The 23,362-nt window shown below is 39.8% G+C and overlaps 2 protein-coding genes across 3 annotated transcripts in view; both read right to left on the bottom strand.

The window, feature by feature from the left end:
* Window positions 1-235: 235 nt before the first annotated feature.
* Window positions 236-7,430, bottom strand: LSMEM1 (leucine rich single-pass membrane protein 1). The gene is made up of 3 exons (XM_004329398.4): window positions 6,958-7,430; window positions 4,594-4,722; window positions 236-863 (listed from the first exon to the last, which is right to left on the bottom strand). The coding sequence occupies exons 1-3, from the start codon at window positions 7,082-7,084 to the stop codon at window positions 733-735; spliced, it is 387 nt and encodes a 128-aa protein (XP_004329446.1). The 5' UTR covers window positions 7,085-7,430; the 3' UTR covers window positions 236-732.
* An 8,077-nt stretch (window positions 7,431-15,507) lies between these two features.
* IFRD1 (interferon related developmental regulator 1) overlaps window positions 15,508-23,362 on the bottom strand; it is a 48,263-nt gene continuing 40,408 nt past the window's right edge. For both annotated transcript variants that reach the window (XM_033863163.2, XM_033863164.2), the window contains exons 9-12: window positions 18,842-18,976; window positions 18,215-18,343; window positions 17,677-17,772; window positions 15,508-15,826 (exon numbers count right to left, since the gene is read on the bottom strand). In XM_033863163.2, the coding sequence (XP_033719054.1) occupies window positions 15,737-15,826; window positions 17,677-17,772; window positions 18,215-18,343; window positions 18,842-18,976 (450 nt within the window). In that variant the 3' untranslated portion in view covers window positions 15,508-15,736. The remainder of the gene's footprint in view (window positions 15,827-17,676; window positions 17,773-18,214; window positions 18,344-18,841; window positions 18,977-23,362) is intronic.

Here is a 23,362-nt window from a genome sequence, read left to right as displayed (position 1 = left end):
TATATATCTACACATAACTATACATCTCCTTTGTTCCTCACTTGAATGTAAGCTTCTCTGGAGTATGGTGGCTTGTACAAAGCAGCAGCTCAATAAACATTAGTTGAATAAATAGGGCTCTCTCTTTTGACCCCACCCTACCATAGGCACATAACTACTATTAGCAAGTACCAGTAGGCAACTAGCTTGGAGGCCGCCCACACCCCTGTCCCTGGAGAAATGAGTCAACGTGTAATCACCTGAGCAGAATCTATTTTATTGCAAAGAGTTATCACCTGATTCCCTTGAACACAAATAATTCAGTGACTGCCTTAGGCTTTCGAGGGAGTTCATAAAGTTACACGAGGTGCCATGAAATTTACTGGCCACAGTGAACTTATTCTGGTGCCAAAGCTCCTTTCGTAAAAAAAGCTGTACATACAGAGCCAAATTCCCATTCTTGTTTCCTGTTGGTTCTCTTCCACGCTAGCCACCTTCAACCCCATGAAAGCTGAAGGACCCTACCACAAAATCAGCCCCCTTCTGGCCTTGGAGCTGCTCCCATCCCTACCACCCTACCACAAAATCAGCCCCCTTCTGCTTGGGAGCTGCCTTGGAGCTGCTCCCATCCCTGTAGTGGAAAGTTGGCCTTTTGTTGCCTACAGATATGCCCTTGGTCGGTTCTTAACCCTGTACCCTCCCAGGACAGCGAGAAGCTCAGGTGTTAGCAGTTGCTCTTGGAAGATCATTCCTTTAGTTCTGTTCAGAGTCCAGTTGGTTGAGTCGCTTTACAATGATGCTGTTGATTTTCTTAAGATCATCTATGTCCCTTCCCTCAGCTGCTAGTCTTCTTGACACATCTTCCATCTTGTTGCCAGTTTGAACTTTAAAATGAAAAACAGACAGTGTTACACTGGTTTCCAGTGTGTTCCATCGGGACTCGGCTTGAGAGCTGAGAGGCCCTCTTGGCAAATCCCCTCCTCCAGTATCCCATGCAGCCCAGAAGCCCAGAAGAGAAATTGATGGAAGACTGAAGTTACCTATCAAGTGAATTATTTTTACGACTTCTTGGTGAAAGACTTGGCTACCTTTTGCAGACTCCACACAGATTTTCGCTAAGAAAGACTTTGCTGTGAGCAACCAAAGGAAACCACCAGCGTCTGACTATCCCCACAGAAGTGACTGTTATGTTGTCTCATTTTGAGACCCATTCTCAGAAAAGGTTTTTCACTCCACATGTGGGAGGTGGGATATTTTGGGTTCCAAACTACTTTGATATACACAGCTCTCCTGGCTCTAAATTACCAGCCCATAATGAATGTATAATAATTCCCCTCAGACCACCCTGAGAGCAGAGAGTCCATATTTCCAAAATAAATAGAACCCCTGGTTACTGAGTAGGTCAGGGAATGGAATACTCTGAGGTCTGTTTATGAGTTAAAATGTCCAAGAAAAGCAGCACAAAATCAGTATCTAACATGTGAGCACCTTATCATTTCCATTGCAGGCAAGTTTTTTCCGAGATATCTTTCAGGAACTAATGATGGTGGTAACTTGCTACTGGGTTTAGCCAAAAACTAACGTGGGAAAGTGTTAGAGCCTCACCTTCCAGGCTTGGGACAAACTGTTGCCCAGAAGCTGCCTTTCCCCCATATCTGAAAAATTACGTTGGATGAATTATGGTCCAAGACATGACAGAAAGGTTTTAATTGAGCTTTGATGCAGAGCCAGGCAGAGATACCACTTGCTTCTGGAGAAAAGTGTGAAACAAATAAATCCAGAGCATGGGACATACTTCCCCTCTTGCGAACCTTCTACGTTAGTCAAACACAGAAGGAAGTAGCAGCCATAGTGGACTAAGGCTGTTCCACAATACAGTGGTTCCAAGTTAAATTCCAAAAGAGAAAAAGGTTTCTATCTGCAAAACCATTAGAGAAAAATCATGCCTGACCTGCCTTTTGGAAATTCACAAGAAGTAAAATAAAATACCTTAAGTATTACTAACCCAGCAATTCTCAAACTCATTTGACCATAGAACCCTTTTTTAAATTAAGGCAATACTTAATCACATCCCACATATCTACGTTGCTTGGCCACTGGAAACTGCTACAGAGGCAGGTAGGCACCCACGGTAACCTATCCTTGCTGTCCGTTATTGCTCTTTAGGACAGAGATTGTGACAAAAACACAAGGTCCAACAGTTCATTCAAGGTAATCAGTATAAAATAGCCTTATTTCTCTTGCATAAAAATGTCAGGGTTATAAAGAATATAAGTTCTTACACTTCAGTTAAAATGACACAAATTTGCACTGAACCCCACTGACAGCAAAAAGGTTTCCTTGTTAAAGATGAGCACAGGCCAAGTTCATTTATAGCTGCCTGTGCCAACTCTGGTCTTAGGTTGGGTTAAGGTTTATCTGAAAACCACAGGAAGCCTTTATTATTACTTCAACACAAGCAGTGGAGGGCCAGTGAGGTCTGCAGGCAGACAGCTCAGGGTATGAATCCCAGTTCTGCTTCTGACTAGCTGGATAAATGTGGAGAGTTAAACTCTCTGGGCCTCAGTCTTTCATCAGTAAAATAGAAATATTAGACACTACCTTGAAGGGTAGATAAGGACTTAAGATAATGAATTTAATGTGTCTGGCAAAGAGTAATTGTCCAATAAAAAGACACTCTTCTTTATTCACATTTTCTTTATTTTTTTCTAAGATTTTTTTGATGTGGACCATTTTTTTTTTAAAGTCTTTATTGAATTTGTTACAATATTGCTTCTGTTTATGTTTTGGTTTTTTGGCGGCAAGACGTGGGATCTTAGCTCCCCGGGATCAAACCCACACGCCCTCCATTGGAAGGCAAAGTCTTAACCACTGGACCGCCAGGGAAGTCCCTTCTTTCTGTTTCTTGATATGACTTTGCCCTCAATATAAAACACTAGAAGCAAACATAAAATAAATCTTATTCATACAACGGGGTGTAATATGGTGATAAAGTGAATAGTCTTTGATGTCAGGCAGGGGTGTCTCTGAGCCCTGATTAGGCACCACTGTCTGTTGGCCTTGGGCATATTAATTAATCTCTCTAAGCTTCAGTTTCAGCATTGATAAAACCAAAATAACAATAGGTCCTACACCACAGAGTTGTTATGAGGTGGTGAGCAAACAGACATAAATGCTTAGCACAGTGCCTGGGACAGAGTGGGCACCCAATACATAACATTTTTAATTATCATTGCCCTAAATCTTACTACCTATTTTCCCACAAAAAACAGCAGTCCCTTTGGGGTGCTTCCAAGTTGGTAGGCATACCTAAAATTTCTCAATAGTTTAACTTAGTCATTTCCTGGGCAGGTGAGGCAGGATGATATTTGGAGCATCAACTTATGTGGTATAACATTTCAGAAGGGTAATCCGTGCGCTCTTTCCTGCAGGTTCGGGGCCAACCCTCCTCCAAAGAATAATCACATGCAAGGGCACCACTATTGTAAGGAGAGTTCACACTGTAGCTTCTAAGTGCAAAAGGGCATCAGCAGGGTGACAAAGAAGCAATTAAACATCACTGCTTCGCACCAGCTCTGAAACCTATACCAGGAAAAGACCTTTAAGCTGGAAGGGAGACGAAGTTTTGGGGAGGAAAAGGGGTTAGAAGCTGTAAGTAAGAGTCATGCCCTCTGCCCACTTCCCATCACCACCACTGCTACCTCCACTGATCCTGAATGAATCTGAAATAGAGGCATTTCAGAGCCATGGGATCCACCGCTCATTTAGGAGTTCTGAAGGCTACAAGGCCTGCAGGGCAGAAGAAATGACAGTGTGGTGGATCCAGGCAAAAGGGTATGAAGTGTAACTCCTTCTCTCAGGCTCCGTCCACTCTTAAGAGGGGTGGGAGGGAACTGAAGTAACCCCAGATGGTGGTCTGCAGGGGACAGCTCAGGGAGGATGCTGGTGGGCTTTCCTGAAAGGGCAACGTGCCTCAGGACGGACAGCACCCCTCCCCGACCTGAGGCAGAGAGGAGAGTGGCACCGAGACCTCAGGGGATCTCTTGGCTAAGGGGCTGTGTGGGAAAGCCTGGGTCACCACTCAAGGGCGGACACGCAGGGCCCAGGCCAAGGGCAGGCAGGACGCCAGCCTGGGCGGTGTCAGACAGGAGCAGTCTCCTCCCATCCCAGCACTGCCTCTGGGCCCTGGCACAAGCCCAGTTAAGTGCTTCTAATGGATTTCAGGGAAGCCAGGGAACCTGGAAGAGGGGGTGAACCTGACTGTGACTGAAAATTATAGACCTGAGTTCATGGAGAACCCACGTGTTGGATGAAGAAAACCCCGAGTTAGCTAGAATAAGCTGCCTACCATTGGCAGCTAGGGACCCCAGATGAGAAATTAAAGCATTATAGAAACATTTAATGTCCATGTTTGCGAACTCCTGGCACTGAGGGCTTATGTGTGCCCCAGCGACCCGGCCCAGAGCAGAAGGTACCCTAGGCATTCACGCCCCCTCAGCCTTCAGCGGCAGCACTGACTGCCAGGAAGCACTGCCTCGTTCCCGGAGCAAAGCTAAACAACCAGCTACAAAGTAAGTGCACAGCAGTGATGAAAAGTGTGTCGATGGTACTCACCTATCAGAAATATCACAAAGGAAACCAGTGCCAGGCTGACAATCAGCACGATGATCAGCCCCACCAAAAACAGACTGTGGTTTCCATTTCCTGAGTTAGTGCCGACGTCCGGGATTTTCTCCTCTAGAGCTAATGTGAAACAAACAACAACAAAGACAAAAACTCAGCATTAAAAAAAAAAAGAGAGAGAGAGAGAGAGAGATGTAAGGGATATGCCCGTTTCCCCTCTGATCACTCTGGAAAGAGACTTATGTTTGAGGAATGTCTTTGGATCGGGTGCTCTTTGAGAGTTTTTCACCTTCTTCTATATCAGTATCCAAAGAACAAGTCAGGTCAAGCTATCTCCTCAGCCCCTATTCGGAAAATTCTTTGAAGACCGTGTTAACACTGATGTAGCCAGACTTGGATTTTTCTTTTGCTTGGGGGAGGGTGGTGGTGGGTGGTGGGCAGGGAATAAAGAAGTTAAGGGTTCAGAGTGCTGGAGGCTCTATTGCCCTCTTCCCAAAGTGAGCCAAGGATAAAACACAGCTGGCTGTGGGTTGCTTACTCTGGGTGAAAGGCTGAACACTCTGCGATATCTCCCAGAAAACTTTATTTCCTATAAAAATAACCAGTTATGGGCTTCCCTGGTGGCGCAGCGGTTGAGGGTCCGCCTGCCGATGCAGGGGACACGGATTCGTGCCCCGGTCCGGGAAGATCCCACATGCCGCGGAGCGGCTGGGCCCGTGAGCCATGGCCGCTGAGCCTGCGCGTCCGGAGCCTGTGCTCCGCAACGGGAGAGGCCACAACAGTGAGAGGCCCGCATACCACAAAAAAAAATAAATAAATTAAAAAAAAATTTTTTAAATAACCAGTTATGCTTATATGCATTTAAACAACAACATCAAAATGACCCTGATGTGATTTGGTTTCTAAAAGCTGTTTCCAGGATGGACACGCTCTGGAAGCAAGGTTCTCTTAAATGTTTTACCGTTGAACTGAAATGCAACCATGCTTATAAAACAGCTTGGTTCACCCAAACCATGAATTGTCTGCATTTGGTCACTGTTTTGTAAGGTCTATTTGCCTAATAACACCTAATAATACCCAAATTAAATTGAAAAAGAAATACAGAAACTTGCGGTAATGGAGATCCTTGAATTGCCTTCTGTAATCCCTCCTACTTTGTATCAGTCCCACACCTTCTGCTACTTGGTTATGGAGAGGTGGGGGCTTAGGTCCTGTGCTTTATAGGGACATCCTGTGTCACACCCTCCAGAGCTTTTCCTTCCTAATCATAGCCACGGCATAAGCTGGCACCCAAACACCTGCATTTATTGAGACTGACTGCAGTAAAAACAGGTGAAAACCTGAACAAATTAAAATGAAGAGAAAAACAAGAATTCGAAAAGGATTTAGGGGGCTTCCCTGGTGGCGCAGTGGTTAAGAATCCGCCTGCCAATGCAGGGGACACGGGTTCGAGCCCTGGTCCGGGAAGATCCCACATGCCATGGAGCAACTAAGCCCATGCACCAGAACTACTGAGCCTGTGCTCTAGAGCCCATGAGTCACAACTACTGAGCCTGCATGCCACAACTACTGAAGCCCATGCACCTAGAGCCCATGATCCCCAACAAAAGAAGCCACTGCAAGGAGAAGCCCATGCACTGCAATGAAGAGCCTCCGCTCGCCGCAACTAGAGAAAGCCCACGTGCAGCAACGAAGATCCAATGCAGCCAAAAAATAATAATAAATAAAAAAAAAATTAAAACAAAAAGGATTTAGAAGGGGAATAATGGACATAAAATTGGGACAGTAAGAGTTTCACATGTAGTATTTAGTTAGTATTCAGCAGCTTTTTATTTTGTGTTCCCCCTCCTCTTTCTAATGCTTTAATTGAGGCAATCTGTAATCTAAAAAAATGAAGCTGACTTTTTTGCCCAACAAAATCTTAATGATTTTTTTTAAAACTAGATAAACGTGTGGAACAATCCGCTACGAAGTAAGACCTCTCTAGGAAAGTGGGCACCCTCGGTGACCTGGCTGTGGTCACTAGAAGGCACAAAAACGGCCAGGAGGGATGAGTAAGCCTCATCTCAGCAGCCTCCACCGCTTTCCAGGGAGAGAAACTCCACAGGGAACTTCTTAGAAGTTTTAAAGACAAGAGTTCAAATCTTGCTTAACAGCCAAGAAAGCCCACAAGCCTGGCAAGTATTCAGAGAACAAAAGCAAAAATTGCCTAATACTAAACAGCATCTCTAACGCGGAGGCTTCCTAATGCCCACCCTGCCCCCAGCCCACGACCACAGGTCCAGCTCAGCATTCGCTATTTTTAGGTGGCCAAGAAGCCCGGACGGGCGGCCAAGCCTGGGAAGGCACACATACGGAACAGATGCTGTGATCCGGCAGGACAGAGGTTTAGTTTGTTTAAGTCATTTATGGAATCCACAACATAAAGCTTTCTATCTTCAGGAATGCCGCCAGAGCCGGTGTCCTGGGAAGAAGGATTCATTGTCCCTGGAAGAAAACACTGCTGTTAAACACGAGAGGCGGGGCTGGGGAGCCGGCCTTCAGATGGATCACAGCCCACAGGAAGTTGGGCTGGCATGTGAAGACCCACCCACACATACTACTGCCAAATGAAGGGCTAGAAAAGTTTAGCTGTTCCTTTTGGGGACAATATTGAAACTCTTCTTTTTGCTTTGCTTGCCTGGAAGCTCAGAGTCAAGTGTGTGTCCCAATTTTAACGCTTTAATACCCTGCTTATCTGCACTTGCTCTTTCTTCCTGCTCAGATTTCTCAATTCTGTCTATATTTACCCTGGGCCTCTTTTAATTTTTTGTGATTTTTTTTTTTTTTTTTTTCTGTACGCGGGCCTCTCACTGTTGTGGCCTCTCCCGTTGCGGAGCACAGGCTCCAGACGCGCAGGCCCAGCGGCCATGGCTCACGGGCCCAGCCTCTCCACGGCATGTGGGATCTTCCCGGACCCGGGCACGAACCCGCATCCCCTGCATCGGCAGGTGGACTCTCAACCACTGCACCACCAGGGAAGCCCTGTAATTGATTTTTGAATGTTTCTCTTTATTACACTGTTCGTATTCTGGCGAGACTTCTCAAATCCCTTGTGCAAGAAGACGATGTATAAACACATAAAAAGATAAAATTAAGCTAGGCAGCCTGTGGCCATAAAAATTCTGAGAAGAAGAAAATGTTACTGTGAACCATTCTAATCGATGAGGCTTTAATACAAAACTATACTTTTTATATTCTCCCTCAATATGGTATAGGAGTCCCCACCTTAAAGGTATCCTTTCGTCATTACAGACTGGCTCTGAGACCTCAAGACAAAAATCTTAGCAAACTGAGTACGGAGATGAATACTGCAGCTGTTGGAGGCTAAACTTCAGGACCTCTCAGGTCTCTTCCTTCTGTGTTTCCTTAGAGTGCGGTCACTTACGTAATAAGTAATTCTAAAATTGTGGTTTACATTGAAGATAATATCCTCTAATGATAGCACAAGTTCAAGCTACACTGAAAAATCTGAATGGATTAAAAAGTTCTATTTTAAGATGTCTCTCTAGCACAGAGAACCTGTGACCTTTTAATTATGTGAAAAGAAGGTTCTAGGAAGACAAATTCTGATTGCTATCAAAGCTTTCTTCTTCACAGTTATCCCTTTTCATAAAATGAGTCTAATAATGGATGTGGGATTTTTTGATCGGGAAAGGACTTTAGACATGCTCTCATCTAGCCCCCATCCTTTCCACAATGAGAAAATTGATGCTCAGAAGGTAAATGCCCAAGATCATACATTAGCTAGTTGCTGGGCTGGAAGCAGGCCTCACGCTTCAGAGTTCACTGCCCCTTCCCTTGTGTTACCTTTCTTCTCCAAACCCTTCCCGAATCCTTTGTCAAGACTCAGCTCAAACCTCACCTCCATTAAGAATCAACCCGTCTTTTCCTTGTGCCCTTGCTGGATACTGTACATTCTTCTATCAGAACATCTGTTCTATTTTATCGCATTTATTTGCCTACATCTTTGATTTCCCCAATTGACTGAACACTCCATAGGGTAATCTCCAATCCTATTCTTCAAATGCCCAGTGCCAAGTTTAGAAGCCAGTGATTCATGTTAAGTTGGAACACCTAAAATATTTTATTTAGGATTTAAATCTCACTATTTCCAAAAGAATTTGAGGCAGTTAATAATAAGTACACTAACATAAAACTGAGGTTAAGAATCCTCGTGTCATATCTATCTGGACTTTAGTAAAAGCAATGCAGAAAACTTCACGTCTGCCTATATGTGGCAACACACTATTGACTTCCTCTTAACATTTTAAAATTTTCCTTTAATGCCCAGCTACAGAATGAAGGCAAATATGATTAGAGTCAGGAAAAACCAAATTCAGGGAAAAAAAGATGAACACCTATAGAAGATCTGAAAAAAAAAAAGTATCAGCCATTTACTAAACAGATTAAACTGCACACTAAAATATTAAGACCGAACAATTTCCCAGTAATAACTAAAAACCTACTAGTACTTGTAAAAAAAAAAAAAGTTCCCCCAGAACCCTAGCTAAGAAAAACAGTGAGCTCGAAAAGCCATGAACTAGTTAAATTTTTTTTCAAAGTAAAAATCTAGAAGGGTGTTTCAGTTATGCTGAAATTTTAATTAACAAGAACACCTAACTCCCTGAATATTTTAGGTAAGATACTACCGAAGCACTTTAGATATAGATATTACTGAATTCCAAATGTACTTCATGGATCATTCCTAAGGGAATGACTTTAAGTGACAAAAAAAAAAAAAGTAACAGCATATAGAACCGAAGGGCCTTAGAGATCAATCAAATCTCATCCTTTTACAGATAAAACCAAAAGTGTTGACTGATGCATGGTCACAGATTCCTATTGTTTTAAAAATGTTTTATATTTCATCCTCTCTTTATATATTATCCCAAACACTAATATCTGATGAGGCATAAAGGTTGTGTCCCATCACAGGATCATCGTTCCAGACACAGCATCTATTTTAGGCTTGGTGGCTGACACATGGTTCATTTTTGGATCTCTGACTTGACATTCTTGAGCCTTAGCTTCCCCTCTAGGGATGTAATTACTATTACTTAAATCTCATACTGAGGCTTGAATCAGTGTTTACAAAGTAGAGGACTAGCTAGAAAATCATAGCTACAAAAACTGACTTAAGAGCTGCACGACTAATAAAATCTCCAAACTACTGGCCTTGCTGCTAACTCAAAAGGTGGTTCAATGCGACATCAAACCCAGAAGCACTAACATAACAACTTAGAGTGAACTCTGAAGTGCTCTGAATGGAAATCTCTTCATTTGAGTAAAGGCACAATGTAAATAGATGCTATTTCAATGCATTTTTAATTAAATGCAACATGCAAATGAAAAATAAAGAGCCACTAGAAAAAACTGAGTTGAGTGTGGTTCACGGATGCCAAGAGCCTGCAAATGACCCTGTGAGTAAATGGATACAGGATCACATGGCCCTCAAGCCAGGACCCATAGCTGTTTGACACCCAGTTGTTGCTATCTTTGCATCTCCACATGAGAGCATCTGGGAACAACCAGCAGTGCTGGAGCAGCCAGAGTGTTACTAAATTCTGTATTGCACTAACTTGACCCTCCTTGACTGCGGTGTGCAAATTTGCTCATTAAGATTGACCAACCAAAGTAGCATCCTTTTCATGGAACCCTTCCTAATACCTTGAACTGAAACATGTAAGTAATTTTCTTTTCCTCCAGTTTAGATCAATGTTAACAGCTGATTCTTTTTGTCATTTAAGAATTCTTTGACTACCTACTAATAAATATTCTGACCAATATCATCGTCTATGAAAATTTGCTTTGCTCTTTACTTTTTACCATAGGTGATTGGTATCAAACCAGAGAAATAACTCAAACCAGCACTGCTTGCCACAAAATAAAAATTGTTATAATAGGATTTAATTCAAAGTTAATAGGAAGCTTTATTGAGCAAGTCATGGTAATTTGTTCTATAATTCCAGTTCAGAGTCAGTGCCTCTTCACATCCAGGAAGTAATTTTTAAAATCAAGTCTAAATCATCTGTATCAAAAGTTAAAAAAGCACAGAGTAGGGCTTCCCTGCTGGTGCAGTGGTTAAGAATCCGCCTGCCAATGCAGGGGACACGGGTTCGAGCCCTGGTCCTGGAAGATCCTACATGCCACGGAGCAACTAAGCCTGTGGGCCACAACTACTGAGCATGCGCTCTAGAGCCTGCAAGCCACAACTACTGAGCCTGCGTGCCGCAACTACTGAAGCCCGTGTGCCTAGAGCCCGTGCTCCACAACGAGAAGCCACCGCAATAAGGAGCCTGTACACTGCAATGAACAGTAGCCCCCACTCACCACAACCAGAGAAAAGCCCGCGCACAGCAACGAAGACCCAATGCAGCCAAAGATAAAATAAATTTAAAAATTAAAAAAAAAAAAAAAAGCACAGAGCACATGCAACAAAAAACATCCCAGCCTCAAGAATCATAATTCAGTCTCAGTAGAGTAATAGCATGCAAATTACTTACAAAAATGTGAGCTTTGACTGCTAGGTTACCAGGAAAAACAAATTATTCAGAAGCAACTATAATGACTTTCTAGAAATTCTGTAGCTCTTTCTTTGCCTCCCTTCAGCACACAGTGCTCCTATAAGGCCCATAAACCCCAGCATGAAACTGCTGGTCTATATTTAGTGTTAACTTAGCCAAGCAGTGTAAGATTCCAAATAGTGATTTTTTTTCACAGTGCCTAAGGTTTTTAGTAAATATAGTACTGGGACTATGCTTTAAAAAGAAAAAAACCACCATGCCTTGATTTAAATGGTAACTGATGAGGTTCTGATTGGACTGAGATTTACGTCCTTATTTGGCAGATGTGTAAACTGACACAGTTCCTGCACTTCTGCCAGGAGGTGCTCTCACATATAAATATCGGGTAGCAGGCTGGAGCTGCCACTCTGACAACTAACTTGCACAGGACTCCAGTCAACAGGAAAAGAATAAGGCTGACCGTCTAACCAGGATGAGGGCAGATCAGAGGATGCCTAGGGCTTGCAGTAGCTACAGAAGCGGACTGTGCGTGGGAGATTGCATGGCTACAGACCCAGTGCCCCCACTGCCGGCAGTGGAGGCGCTTTATCTCATCAACTTTCTTTCCTTTTCAAAGGCTTTATTCTGTGAGTTTTTAATGCATCCTCCTTTCTCAGGAATGTCAGCCTCTGACGTGGTTCCCTCTCACACACGCCAAGGACCGTCTGCCCTCTGGGGTACATAAAAGCAGCACAGCGAGGCGTAGACTATACCACAAGCCTACCTCCCTGACTATCTGAGCAAGATACTGAGGGTTAAGTGGTAAACGGATATATAACCCTTTATAATCCTACCCTCCATTGCCATTGCTAGACAGACATTAATTCATCCTTGAGACATATTGCATGTCAATTAGAAAATGTTTGCTCCACAAAATTCCTTTTACGTCTGTATTCAGTATGGACCTCACTCTCCTTTTGGGGGAAAAGAGTGTCATCTTTCAAAGCTTCATCTATACCTGAGGACCAGTTCATGAAGAAAGACAATGTAACTAGTAACTTTTTCTTAGAAGCATATATTAAAATCTATACCAAATTTCTTGGAAAATGAGAATGTTAGCTATTATTTTAATTATCATATTCAGCTTTAATCTCCCAACTACCTCATCTGTTTTAAACCATCTATTCTTTGAAAAAATAATAGGATGGCCTCATTTTGAACATTGACTGTTTTTCTCTCTCCTGTAAACCTAACCCTTGAAGTATCAGTCACCTCCACTCCGCCTCAAAGGTGAGGAAAATGGAGACTAAGCAACTCCTCCTGCCAAAGTCTGAATTCAACCCTATTTTACACCAGTGAGGGGGATGAGATTTTTTATGGCTTATGAGCCGTTAGACTTCTGGAGAACCAGTGAAGAACAAAACAAGACAACCTACCTCATTTTATCTACTCTGTATCTGAAAGGCCACAACCAGAAGTTTTGAGTCACAAAAAGAAAATAGGTATTCTCACATGAACTGTTCAACCTGGGGATATTTTCAAGTATTTCTTGCTTTTTCTTTCAAATATTATATCTCATTCCCAGGAAATTAAAACATGCTACCAAAGACTTGAGTCAAAGATACCAGTTGGTTCAAAATTAATGACTGAACCTCGAAGAACTTACTAGGCAGGGACCATTTTAAATTCCTTTAAGCCAGAAAGATTAACCAAGAATCAAGGAATGAATTGGTCTCTCATGTACCATTTTACTGCCCTGAAGAAAACTCAAGCATTCTTTCACATTGAATCCCCAGTTATCCTGTCTAGCAACTACCCATCAATTTGACAAAAAAAGGCACCCGTCTATATAAATTTAATATACAAATTAACACTTGTTTATATCTTCTTCCTCCTAAAATCCCAGTAAAAAGGCAGAATAAAAATTATAAAACCACAAGTATAAAAATAGGAGGAAACAACATTGAGCAAGATTTCAACAAATGTATCAAACATGGGAAGGAGAGAGTGGTTGGTACCTGCCTTAGCAGACCTCCGGAGGACCATCACTGCTGAGTGAGGTGACAGACCCTGCAGAATTCAGGCAGGCTCAGGAACTGGAGGCAAAAGTGAAGTATGGAGCTAAACACAGGCAGGTAATTTCACGTTAGCTGAAAATATAATGCAATAAGAAGACTGGAAAACCATGTTACAGAAATCTCCCAAGAAAAAGAAATAAGGCCAGACACTCAACCCAGCAGCTCTAGCATCTCATGGGAGTTCCAGATCAAAAAGTGTATGTGTGTGTGAAGGGGGAGGGGAGGTCAAGAACTTAGTATTTTCCAGACTGCCAGAGTCCACCAAAGCACAGTACCACCCGCTTTTAGAACAGTACAGATTCAAAGAACAAAAGAAAAAGAAACAAATCAGAAATTAAAATCCCATCAGATATCACAGCAACACTTTAATTAGAATAGAGCAATGCCTTCAAAATCCTGAATTTGGTTTTCTACCTAGAATTTTATATATCAAGCCAAAGTATCTGTCAGACATTTAAAGTCTCACTTCCAGAAGTTACTGAAGGAAGTGTTCCACTTTAACAGGAAAGTAACCTAATAACGAACACAGGGAGTCCAGGAGATGTGTAATCCAACTCGCGAGAGGAAAACAAATCCCAGGATGATGAAGTCTCAGGAAACAGCTGTATACTAAGATGAGAGAGAAGTTAGTCTAGACTGAAACAAGTACTCTGTTCGGCTTTGACCATGTGGAAGGTAGATTAAAGAAGAATTTTACAAATTTACTTGGGACTATTTTGGAAAAGTTAGCGATATGTGTGTAAAACCAAGACAAGATGTCCTATGAGAATGGAAATGTAAGCATAGTAAACCATCTAGTTCGGAAATGAATAGAAATATGGTCACTATAATGCAAACGATGCTAATTTAACCAAAAAAAACAAACAAAAAACCAAAACAAAATGGGAGAAGGGAAAAGTAAAAAGGCAGAAATCTTCACCTATCGAATAAAGAAATAGCTGTGTAAGCATACTACTTAGAAATCTGAAACCAAGGTGCTAGGAAAAAAAAACTATAAAGGCTGAAATGAAATGCCTCCTGAGAAATGGGAAAGGATAGCACAGGGAGCTAACTTCCTTATAAGCCTTGAAATACTATTATATTATGTGTATATATATATATATATATATATATATATATATATATATAACTTTAATAAAAATAAAAATTCATTAATATTTTAAAATATACATATATGAAATTGAAATTTTAGAAAAAAAATATTATTTGCAATCTCTTCTCCATGGTTCTAACCTACTTGGAATATAAAGAGGTGACAACACACAATGCCAGGTTCGAGATTCCAAGTCTGTTTTCCATTGCACTGTTTCTGAGGGATGGAACTCATACTCCCAGAAGCAATAGTGGTTGCACAGGCCGGCCAATGATTTTCAATGAAGAGGGCACATCAGACCTTCCAGAAGAGGTTGAAGATGTGGCAGAGAGATGCTAGTTTAGAAAAAATACCTCTATGTTGGTCCTTATCTACATGCTTCCCCACCCCTCATCACTATTTTCTGCATTAATATAAAGAAATAAATCTATGAATTCTAAACTGCAGGTATTACTTGTGCAATGTAATTTTAATATAAAGTTTAATAATAACAAAACCCTAATACATTGTCAAAATGCTCACAACTTCCCATAAAGTAAAAAAATCACCCCATGGGCAACCAAGCAGCACTAGTCTTAATAGCTGGAAGGCCAATGATATATTGCTATAGTTTTTCATTTATTTTCATGTTTCCAAATATACAAAGCAAGTTCTGTTTCACTCTCTCCCTACCCCATTTCATCACTTTGAACTCTGAACTTCAAACCCATAAATGTTCCTCTATTAAAAAAGAAGCACTTTTAGTGTGAAAAGATCTTTATTTCAAAATAAAGGGCACAAGGTCTTACACAGCAGATAAAATTAGTGTTACTGCCCTCAGAGGTCAAGGCTAGCAAATTTTCTGGCATATACAAATTCATTATGAATAACAGATGGACTGAATGGCCTGTAAGTGCAGCTGTAAGGTCTCATGGTATAATTCCCTTTGTTGATCCCAGTAACAAAATTATTAGGTTCCATTTAAAATTGAAAATAATAGCAGCTTTTCCAGAAGATCTAGCTCCCAAAATTATATCCAGAACTCATCTGTCTAAGATCTTAAGTTAAATATCTTGTATATCTATATCATTATAATCAATATTTCTGACAACCACAACGTAAGAAATTTAACCTCAGCTAATAGTTTTTCTCATCATGAAATCAAGTGAAATACTATATTTTTGCTCTCTTCATAAATAGAAAATGACCACACACTACAAACACTTTATTAATGTTTACTGATTATATATACAGAGAATATTCAATAACCAGAACTCACCAGTTGCAATACTACACATTAAATTATAATATAACCCCTACTACAAAAGCTATCTGTTGACCCAAGATAAAAAACTGTCTCTAGAGTTTAAATACATTAGAAATTTTTTTTTTTTTTTAAAAAAAGGGAAATTAGAAAGTGGTCTTCAAATGCTAAAAGCCTAGAAGAATTCTCCAACATCTGCTCTCTTATCTCGACATTTGCTTCGGGCTTTTGTTCGAGCTTTGAAGGCGGCAGAATTATATAAATGCTGAAATGAAGAAAAGGAAAATACAGGTGAGCCACTAAGGCTTCAGATATTCTTATAAAGTTAAAAAAAAAAGATAAATAAAAAAATCACAAAGGAAAGAAATGAACTAATTTGACTCTAGAAATATTTTAAACGTTTATAAGACAGACACAAAGAATGAGGGGGAAAATTAACACATTATAGTTCATGGCTATTCTATATGAAAAAAAATAGCCAAACATGTAAAATACCAAGAAAATTCCAGCCAAAAAATTTTTTTAAAGTATATAAACATTTACTCTGATCAAGGAAAAGACAAATCATGAATTAATGTGAACAAAATACTCAACTTTGCTGTTAATTAAAATAATAAGGGAAACTATCATAAGGTTTCATTCAAACTAACAAATTTTTAAAATTATAAAACCCAATGCTGTCAAATATGTGTGTAATAGCTACATGCTTTCATTCACCACTGAAAATAATTAAAAATGATAGAATTATTTTGGAAGGTAATTTGGCAATGCATAATAAAAATCATAATCAAGCCCTGTAGTCCCATGCAAGGATTTCTTCCAAGAAATAATTCAAAAGAGAAATTATGTAAAAATATTAGTATTTATTCAAAACAGTTTTAAAATACCCAACAATTATATGGCCATCAAAATGATCAAATGTAAAGATTCTTTACAATATACAATTAAACAATTCAGACCCACTAGGATGGCTATAATTTAAAACAAAAATAAAACCAAAAAAGTGTTGGTAGGGATGTCAAAATTTGAACTCTTATACTGCTAGTGGGAATGCAAAATGCACTACAGTCACTGTAGAAAACAGTTTGGTGGTTCCTTAAAAAGTTAAACACAGAATTACCACGTAACCAAGCAACTCCACTCCTAGGCATACAACTAAAAGAATCAAAAACAGGTGCTCTAACAAAAACTTGTACATATATGTTCATAGCAGCACGATTTAAAAAGGGCAAAAAGTGGAAACAAGCCAAATGTCCACCAACTAACGAACAGATAAACATGTGGCATATCCACACAATGAAGGATTATTTGGCCACAAAAAGGACTGAAGTAATGACACGCTACAACATGGATGAACCTTGGCAACGCTATGCTAAATGAAAAAACCAGTCACAAAAGGTCACATTATATGATTCTATGTATATGAAATATCCAGAATAGGTAAATCCATAGATAGAACGCACATTAGTGACTGTCAGCAGCTGGGGGGAGAAGAGGGGAAGGGAATGGAGAATGAATACTTAATGGACATAAGGTTCCTTCTGAGGTGGTGAAAATGTTTGGAAACTAGATAGTGGTGACAGTTGTGCAACACTGTAAGTGTACTAAATGCCACTAAATTGTACAGTGTAGAATAGTTTTTTATGTTATGTGAATTTTACCTTAGTAAAAAAAATTAAAATATAAGGGTTTTTGAAATGTTAAATAAAAATATTAACCACTATTTAATGTTACAAACTCTCTGAGCACATTTGTTTCCTCATTTGTAAAATGAATCTGGTACTTACTAAGTTTAGGCTCAGTTATCTGATACGAAAGAAGCACTGTGTAAATATTTATCCTTAACTATATAAACTTCATAAGCAAAAGGAAACAAAAGATAAAAATAGCTTCTATGTTAATAGGATTATGGATAAAAATTTTTCATCATAACCCTCCATACTCTAAATGCAGTGAAGTTTCTATACTTTTAGTCCAGCTACTCTGTGTCCGAAACATCATAAGAACTAAAATCTCACAGACATAGCTAAATACCTATCACCTGGCAGAATCAAAGCTTTGGCTCCACTTTTCTTCTGTGCATTTAGTTCTATTGAAAACAAAAACCAAACCTACCCTTTCAAAACGAGAAATCTTCATTGTTTTAAGTGTTGCAGCATCAAGCATCACTGGGGGTCCAAGTTCAAAAACATTGCGAAGGAATTCATTTGACTTAAATAAAAGAGAAATGCAATAAGTCTCAGTATTAAATATCAGCTCTTTTTTTTTAACTACATAAAGTGAAATCTGGTTAACAGAAGTTATGTATATGAATGTAAGTCACTTATTTTCTTTCTGTTTCTCGTAAGACCAAATGGTTTTCCAATGCCTTGAATTCAAGAAAGCTATGTCAAACTATCTGCTTCCCTACAAAGATATCAAGTGTTCCAACAGCTATATAGATGCTCCACTAGGCTTACACAATACAAAAACAAAAAGAAGAGTTTCATGTTTATTAAATTTAACTTTTAAAAATAAACTTGCTATTTTGCATATCATATGCTGAAAACATTCTGTATATTCAAACTAACTTCAAAAGCCAGTTAAGTAAGGTACATTTAAAACTCCTCCCTAATTTAAAAGCAAACATACAGAAAGGATGTCACCCACTCACCTGCAAGTGGTACTGCATCCCTGATCCAAGAACCTCCTTAAAGGTGTCATATGTATGTTTTTTGACCCAGCAATCAATATACATGCGTTCAGGACCAAATTTAACAGTTTCTGTTGGAAAATCCCGTTCCTGGCCAATAGAAGAACAACAATTGTAAGAGGAACCAAAATGATCTAAAGAGATCCTACATAAACACAATTTCTAATTAGACATGTGTATGCTGAAATGAATAATGTGGTTTAAACCGATACCTCCATCCCTGAAATATGAATAGACTAGAAAGTGGAAGTACTATCCCACATATAAGCGTGTAGAATTTGCCTACTTGTGGTAGACTTAAAGACACAACTAAGTTTGGATAAATATTAACGGCAAAACCACCTTGTTGTGAATGTTTTTAAATTTCAAAAGCACTCAACAAACTGGTGAAAAGTCAGGTATTTGTACTGGTCTAGGATTGGCAGGGGCGGAGGGAGGGGAGGTTACAGGACAAGTCAGAAAGACAAGATATCCTCACAAGCCAGTGGTGAAATTGGGGGAAGCAGAAATCTAGGAAAGGTAGGGAAGATAAATGGGGTTTACAGACCAACCATCAAGGAGTATCTATTACAGCATTAAGTGGCCTACCTCTACCGCCCTAAGGATGTCTCTGAACACCGACCGCTGCTTTCTCTTGTCCACTTTGGCCCGGTGCTTAGTTCCATCTGTAGCCAAAGCCCTAAGCATCTGAGTCAAAGACTCCATGTCTTCGTAAAAAAAGTCCTGGTCAGAAAAAAAAATTTGGTTTTGTTTGTAGTTTGTTGTTTCTTTCCCCCCACCCTCTTCTAGAATTAACAAAAAACAGTCCACCTTGGAAATATCCAACAGGGTTACACAGAGCAACGCAAATCTTGGAGCTATTTAGAGATCTTCGCACAGATACACACATAGACACTTATTGTCATGCAAAAATTTAATCCAGAAATGTTGCCTACAAGATGATACACTACCACCAAACAATGAACATTCCTCTTCCAAGTATAACCAGATGCATTCAACCAATGCTTACTGTGTTCCTACTGTATTCAAGACATTACTGGGATTTCCAAGTTCAGTGATAGTCAGATACACATAAACCAATAGTTCAGTGATAGTCAGTGATAGTTCAGATACACAAGTTCAGTGATAGTCAGATACACATAAACCAATACAGCTTCTACCCCTGGCTCCCTAGTACCCAAAGCACATATTCCCAGAATTCCAAATATTCTTATTCCAAAAGGGCAAGCTATCAGTAATGCTTTTTAAAGCACCTAATTTCTAATTTATTGGCCATATTTCAAATAAGCAACCGAGTATTTACATCAGGTGCACAACTCAAGTGATTAAATTATTTAAGAAAGGAAGATATTTTAATCCCTTTTGGAGGGAAGCCACAAAATGTATTACTATTTGCTATGACCTTAAGTTGACCATTGGCTTCCTTTTTACAGTTTAAGTGGCTATACTTTGAAAGTCTCTTTATTTTGGGTGTTTTTACTCCCTGATTAAATTTTACAACCACATTAAACTAAAAGATTATTCCAAGTTCTTTAGCTGACCAAAACTAGAGCAGACACACATGAAAGCCAGAAGGTGACCCATCTCCAGTTCTAGTTATTAATGCCTATTTAAGATTTTTTGCATTGGTGGTAACACTTAACTTATTCTATTAAAACAAGCAGCTCAGACTTCCCTGGTGGCGCAGTGGGTAAGAATCCGCCTGCCAATGCAGGGGACACGGGTTCGATCCCTGGTCCAGGAAGATCCCTCATGCCATGGAGCAACTAAGCCCATGCGCCACAACTACTGAGCCTGCGCTCTAGAGCCCGAGAGCCATAACTACTGAGCGTGCACACCACAACTACTGAAGCCCGCACACCCTAGAGCCCGTGCGCTCTAGGGCCCGCATGCCACAACTACTGAGCCCGTATGCTGCACCTACTAAAGCCCGTGCACCTACAGTTCATGCTCCTCAACAAGAGAAGCCACCGCAATGAGAAGCCCGCGCACCACAACGAAGAGGAGCCCCCGCTCGCCGAAACTAGAGAAAGCCCACATGCAGCAACAAAGACCCAGCGCAGCCAAAGATAAAAACATAAAATAAGCAGCTCTTATTCTAGGCATTCTTCACACTGTATACATAATTGTTCAATCTCAACAAATATTATTTCTTTTAACGTCTAAAATGAAAAAAATTATTACACTCATGGAAAATAAGCTTGAAATTAACACATTCTTTTGTTTTTTTTAATTAATTTATTTATTTTTGTCTGCGTTAGGTCTTCATTGCTGTGCGCAGGCTTTCTCTAGTTGCGGCGAGCAGGGGCTACTCTTTGTTGCAGTGCCCGGGCTTCTCGTTGCGGTGGCTTCTCTTGTTGTGGAGCACAGGCTCTAGGTGCGCAGGCTCAGTAGTTGTGGCTCACGGGCTTAGTTGCTCCACGGCATGTGGGATCTTCCTGGACCAGGGCTCGAACCCATGTCCCCTGCATTGGCAGGCAGATTCTTAACCACTATGACCAGGGAAGCCCCAGATATTCTTAATTTAAAGTATTTTCTCATTGTCAGTATTTTAGAGATTGTATATTCTTAACTGTTCTAACCAATGTTTTCTTCAAATGTTCTGATTCAACTTCCTATGTCTGAGTTAGCTGGAAATAACATCTGTCAAGAAGATTTTCATCTAGAAAAGCAGGTACCAAAGCTGATAAGATGTGATTAAAACAGTCCAATGATACTTTGATCTGTATATTTAAATTCCAATAAATTTGATTCCATCATAAAAAAACGGGAATCATTTTACTGCTAGAAACAAATACATTTCAAGGACTGGAAGTTCTCTACTCATTTCATTGACTACTTGTTCTTTTGTATTATTCTCAAAAATAAAATTTATGGAAGATTTAAAAAAATATATATGGGAGAATACACCAAAAATTAACAAGACTTTATGCATTACCTTAATTTGGTCTAAGAACTAGGAACTACTGCTAGTGGTCTCAACAATCTTACCTCCCAGCATACATCTGGCCATGTCTAAAGACATTTTTGGTTATCATCATCTGCCAGGAGGTGCTACTGGCCTCTAACGAGTAGAAGCTAGGGAAGCTGCTAAACATCCTGAAATGTACAAGACAGCGCCCCCTCCAACAACAAAAATTATCCAGCCCAACGTATCAACAGTGCTGAAGTTGAGAAACTCCATGGTAAATAATCTTAGCAATCAATAAAACTCAATCTAGTTTACAGAGTCTGAACCATTGAGTTGAATATAGTACTTGTGAAAATAAATATTAAGTACTGTAGGGAAATGTCTCCATAAAGTGCCTGTGCTTTAAAAAGAAAGAAAACATAAAATATAACAAAAATAGTCCATAAACGGCATCCAAAAGCCAATTTACTGAAGCTTGGGATAACTGCATAGTAAAACTTCACACTCAGGAACAAATGAAAAATGGGCTCCTAGAGGGACAAATACCTAACTCTTATCAATAATGAAAAGAAAATTGCATAGTCATTGCCACACAACGGGGTCAAAAGTCCTAGATCAGAACCTCAAGCCTACTACTCACTACACCAAGTTTTAAAAATTACAAATATGTTTCATCACCTGTAAAATGAAAATATCCACCACCCTCCCACCACATGATAGTTTTAAGGATTAAATAAGACAGGAAATATAAATTTGCCCAATAAATTATGAAGCATGAACTATTACATCAGTATTCTAGATTTAGAGGAATTTACATAGAATTGGACTTTTAAAAAATCAGTGTAGTAATTACAGCTATATGAGGAAGTTTATTGTCACACAAAACAGGTTTTGCAGTCAGAACATCTATGTTTGAATCACAAACATCCATTACTTAGACATATATAACCTTGGGCATAATTACATTAGCAATCTGTGTCTCAGGTCCTCTGATATAAAAAGGGGATAGTTAATACAACCCACATCTCACAGGTTTATTTAAGGCCTAAGTAAAATATATTTATATATTCTAAAAATATATAAAACACAGTACATAAACATCCATTATGCTACAGCTCTTTTATGATATAGCCTGTTTCAGTATAACAGTATAAATGCTTCAAACAGGTCAGCTAAAGATAATTATTTCATACTAAAATGACTATAAGTTAAATGGTTTCAAAGGCTGAGTGGCATTAGAATGAAATGAAACCACAGAAAACTTTTAGAAGAGTTTAAATACACAGGATGAGATGCTTAAGGTCACAAAAATCACCCCCCAAACTACTATTTCTATACAGAAGTTACTGGAGCACTGACTGTAAACAAAATGAAATAAGCTGGATCTTGCACAGCTGTCCTATGTGTTAAAAAATAATCCTAACAGGGAAGCCTAACATTAACACAGAATTTGATGTCTCCCCACTTCACTGCAAAGTGATGACTACTATTTCTAGAATGGTTTTATCTGACTCTACGCAACTACAAAGACTTTTATTCTTTTCATTCCCTGCTAATTGAGGCAGAATGTCTCCATCAGGGTATGGAGACATTTTTACATGAGTCAGTTATCCTATAAACAAAGGCAAGAAATGAGAAGCACGTGGGGTTGTCCTTTCTGGAAATATAAAATCTAAGTGATTTAGGGCCTGGGGAGTGTGTTGTGAGTCTTCAAATCTTCTTTTCTTTGTTTCTGCTCTGTCTCTCTGTCCTGAAGCACTTCCCCTGTCAGCTTAGGTGGGGGATAGAGCAGGGAAAATTAGGGAAGGTTTGACTATACTACATTTTGATATATTTCCCTGAATCAGCATATCACATGGATCTCAGACCTATAATTCCACTCACTAAATAGTCCTTGTCTTAGTTTAAGTTACCCTAGAGAGCTCCTAAAAGGCCACTACTAGAGTACTAGTAAGAGGGAGGTAATACATGATTCAGTTAATAGTGCAGGAACTGCTACCACTTACACTGTACTTGGCATGTGTTCCCAAGAACCATATTAGGTAGTGACTATTACTATCTCCATTGTAAAGATATGGATACTGAGGCATACAGAAGTTGCCCAACATCATCAGGTAATAAGGGTGGAAGACAAAATTTGAACCCAGGCACAGCAGCTCCTAAGTACACTCTTTACCTGCTTGGTTACATGGCAGACA

The sequence above is a fragment of the Tursiops truncatus genome, chromosome 9, assembly GCF_011762595.2.
Source record: "Tursiops truncatus isolate mTurTru1 chromosome 9, mTurTru1.mat.Y, whole genome shotgun sequence".
Classification (NCBI taxonomy): domain Eukaryota; kingdom Metazoa; phylum Chordata; class Mammalia; order Artiodactyla; family Delphinidae; genus Tursiops; species Tursiops truncatus.
Note: the sequence above shows the minus strand (reverse complement) of the source record. Positions and strands in the feature narration are given on the sequence as shown.

Excerpts from the sequence above, each read along its gene's own strand:
- LSMEM1 (XM_004329398.4), bottom strand. The coding sequence starts at position 7,084 with ATGAATCCTTCTTCCCAGGACACCGGCTCTGGCGGCATTCCTGAAGAT. Across the intron at positions 4,723-6,957 it reads CGGATCACAGCATCTGTTCC|CTCTAGAGGAGAAAATCCCG; the intron begins GTATGTGTGCCT and ends GTTTCACATTAG. Across the intron at positions 864-4,593 it reads CTTTGTGATATTTCTGATAG|TTCAAACTGGCAACAAGATG; the intron begins GTGAGTACCATC and ends TTCATTTTAAAG.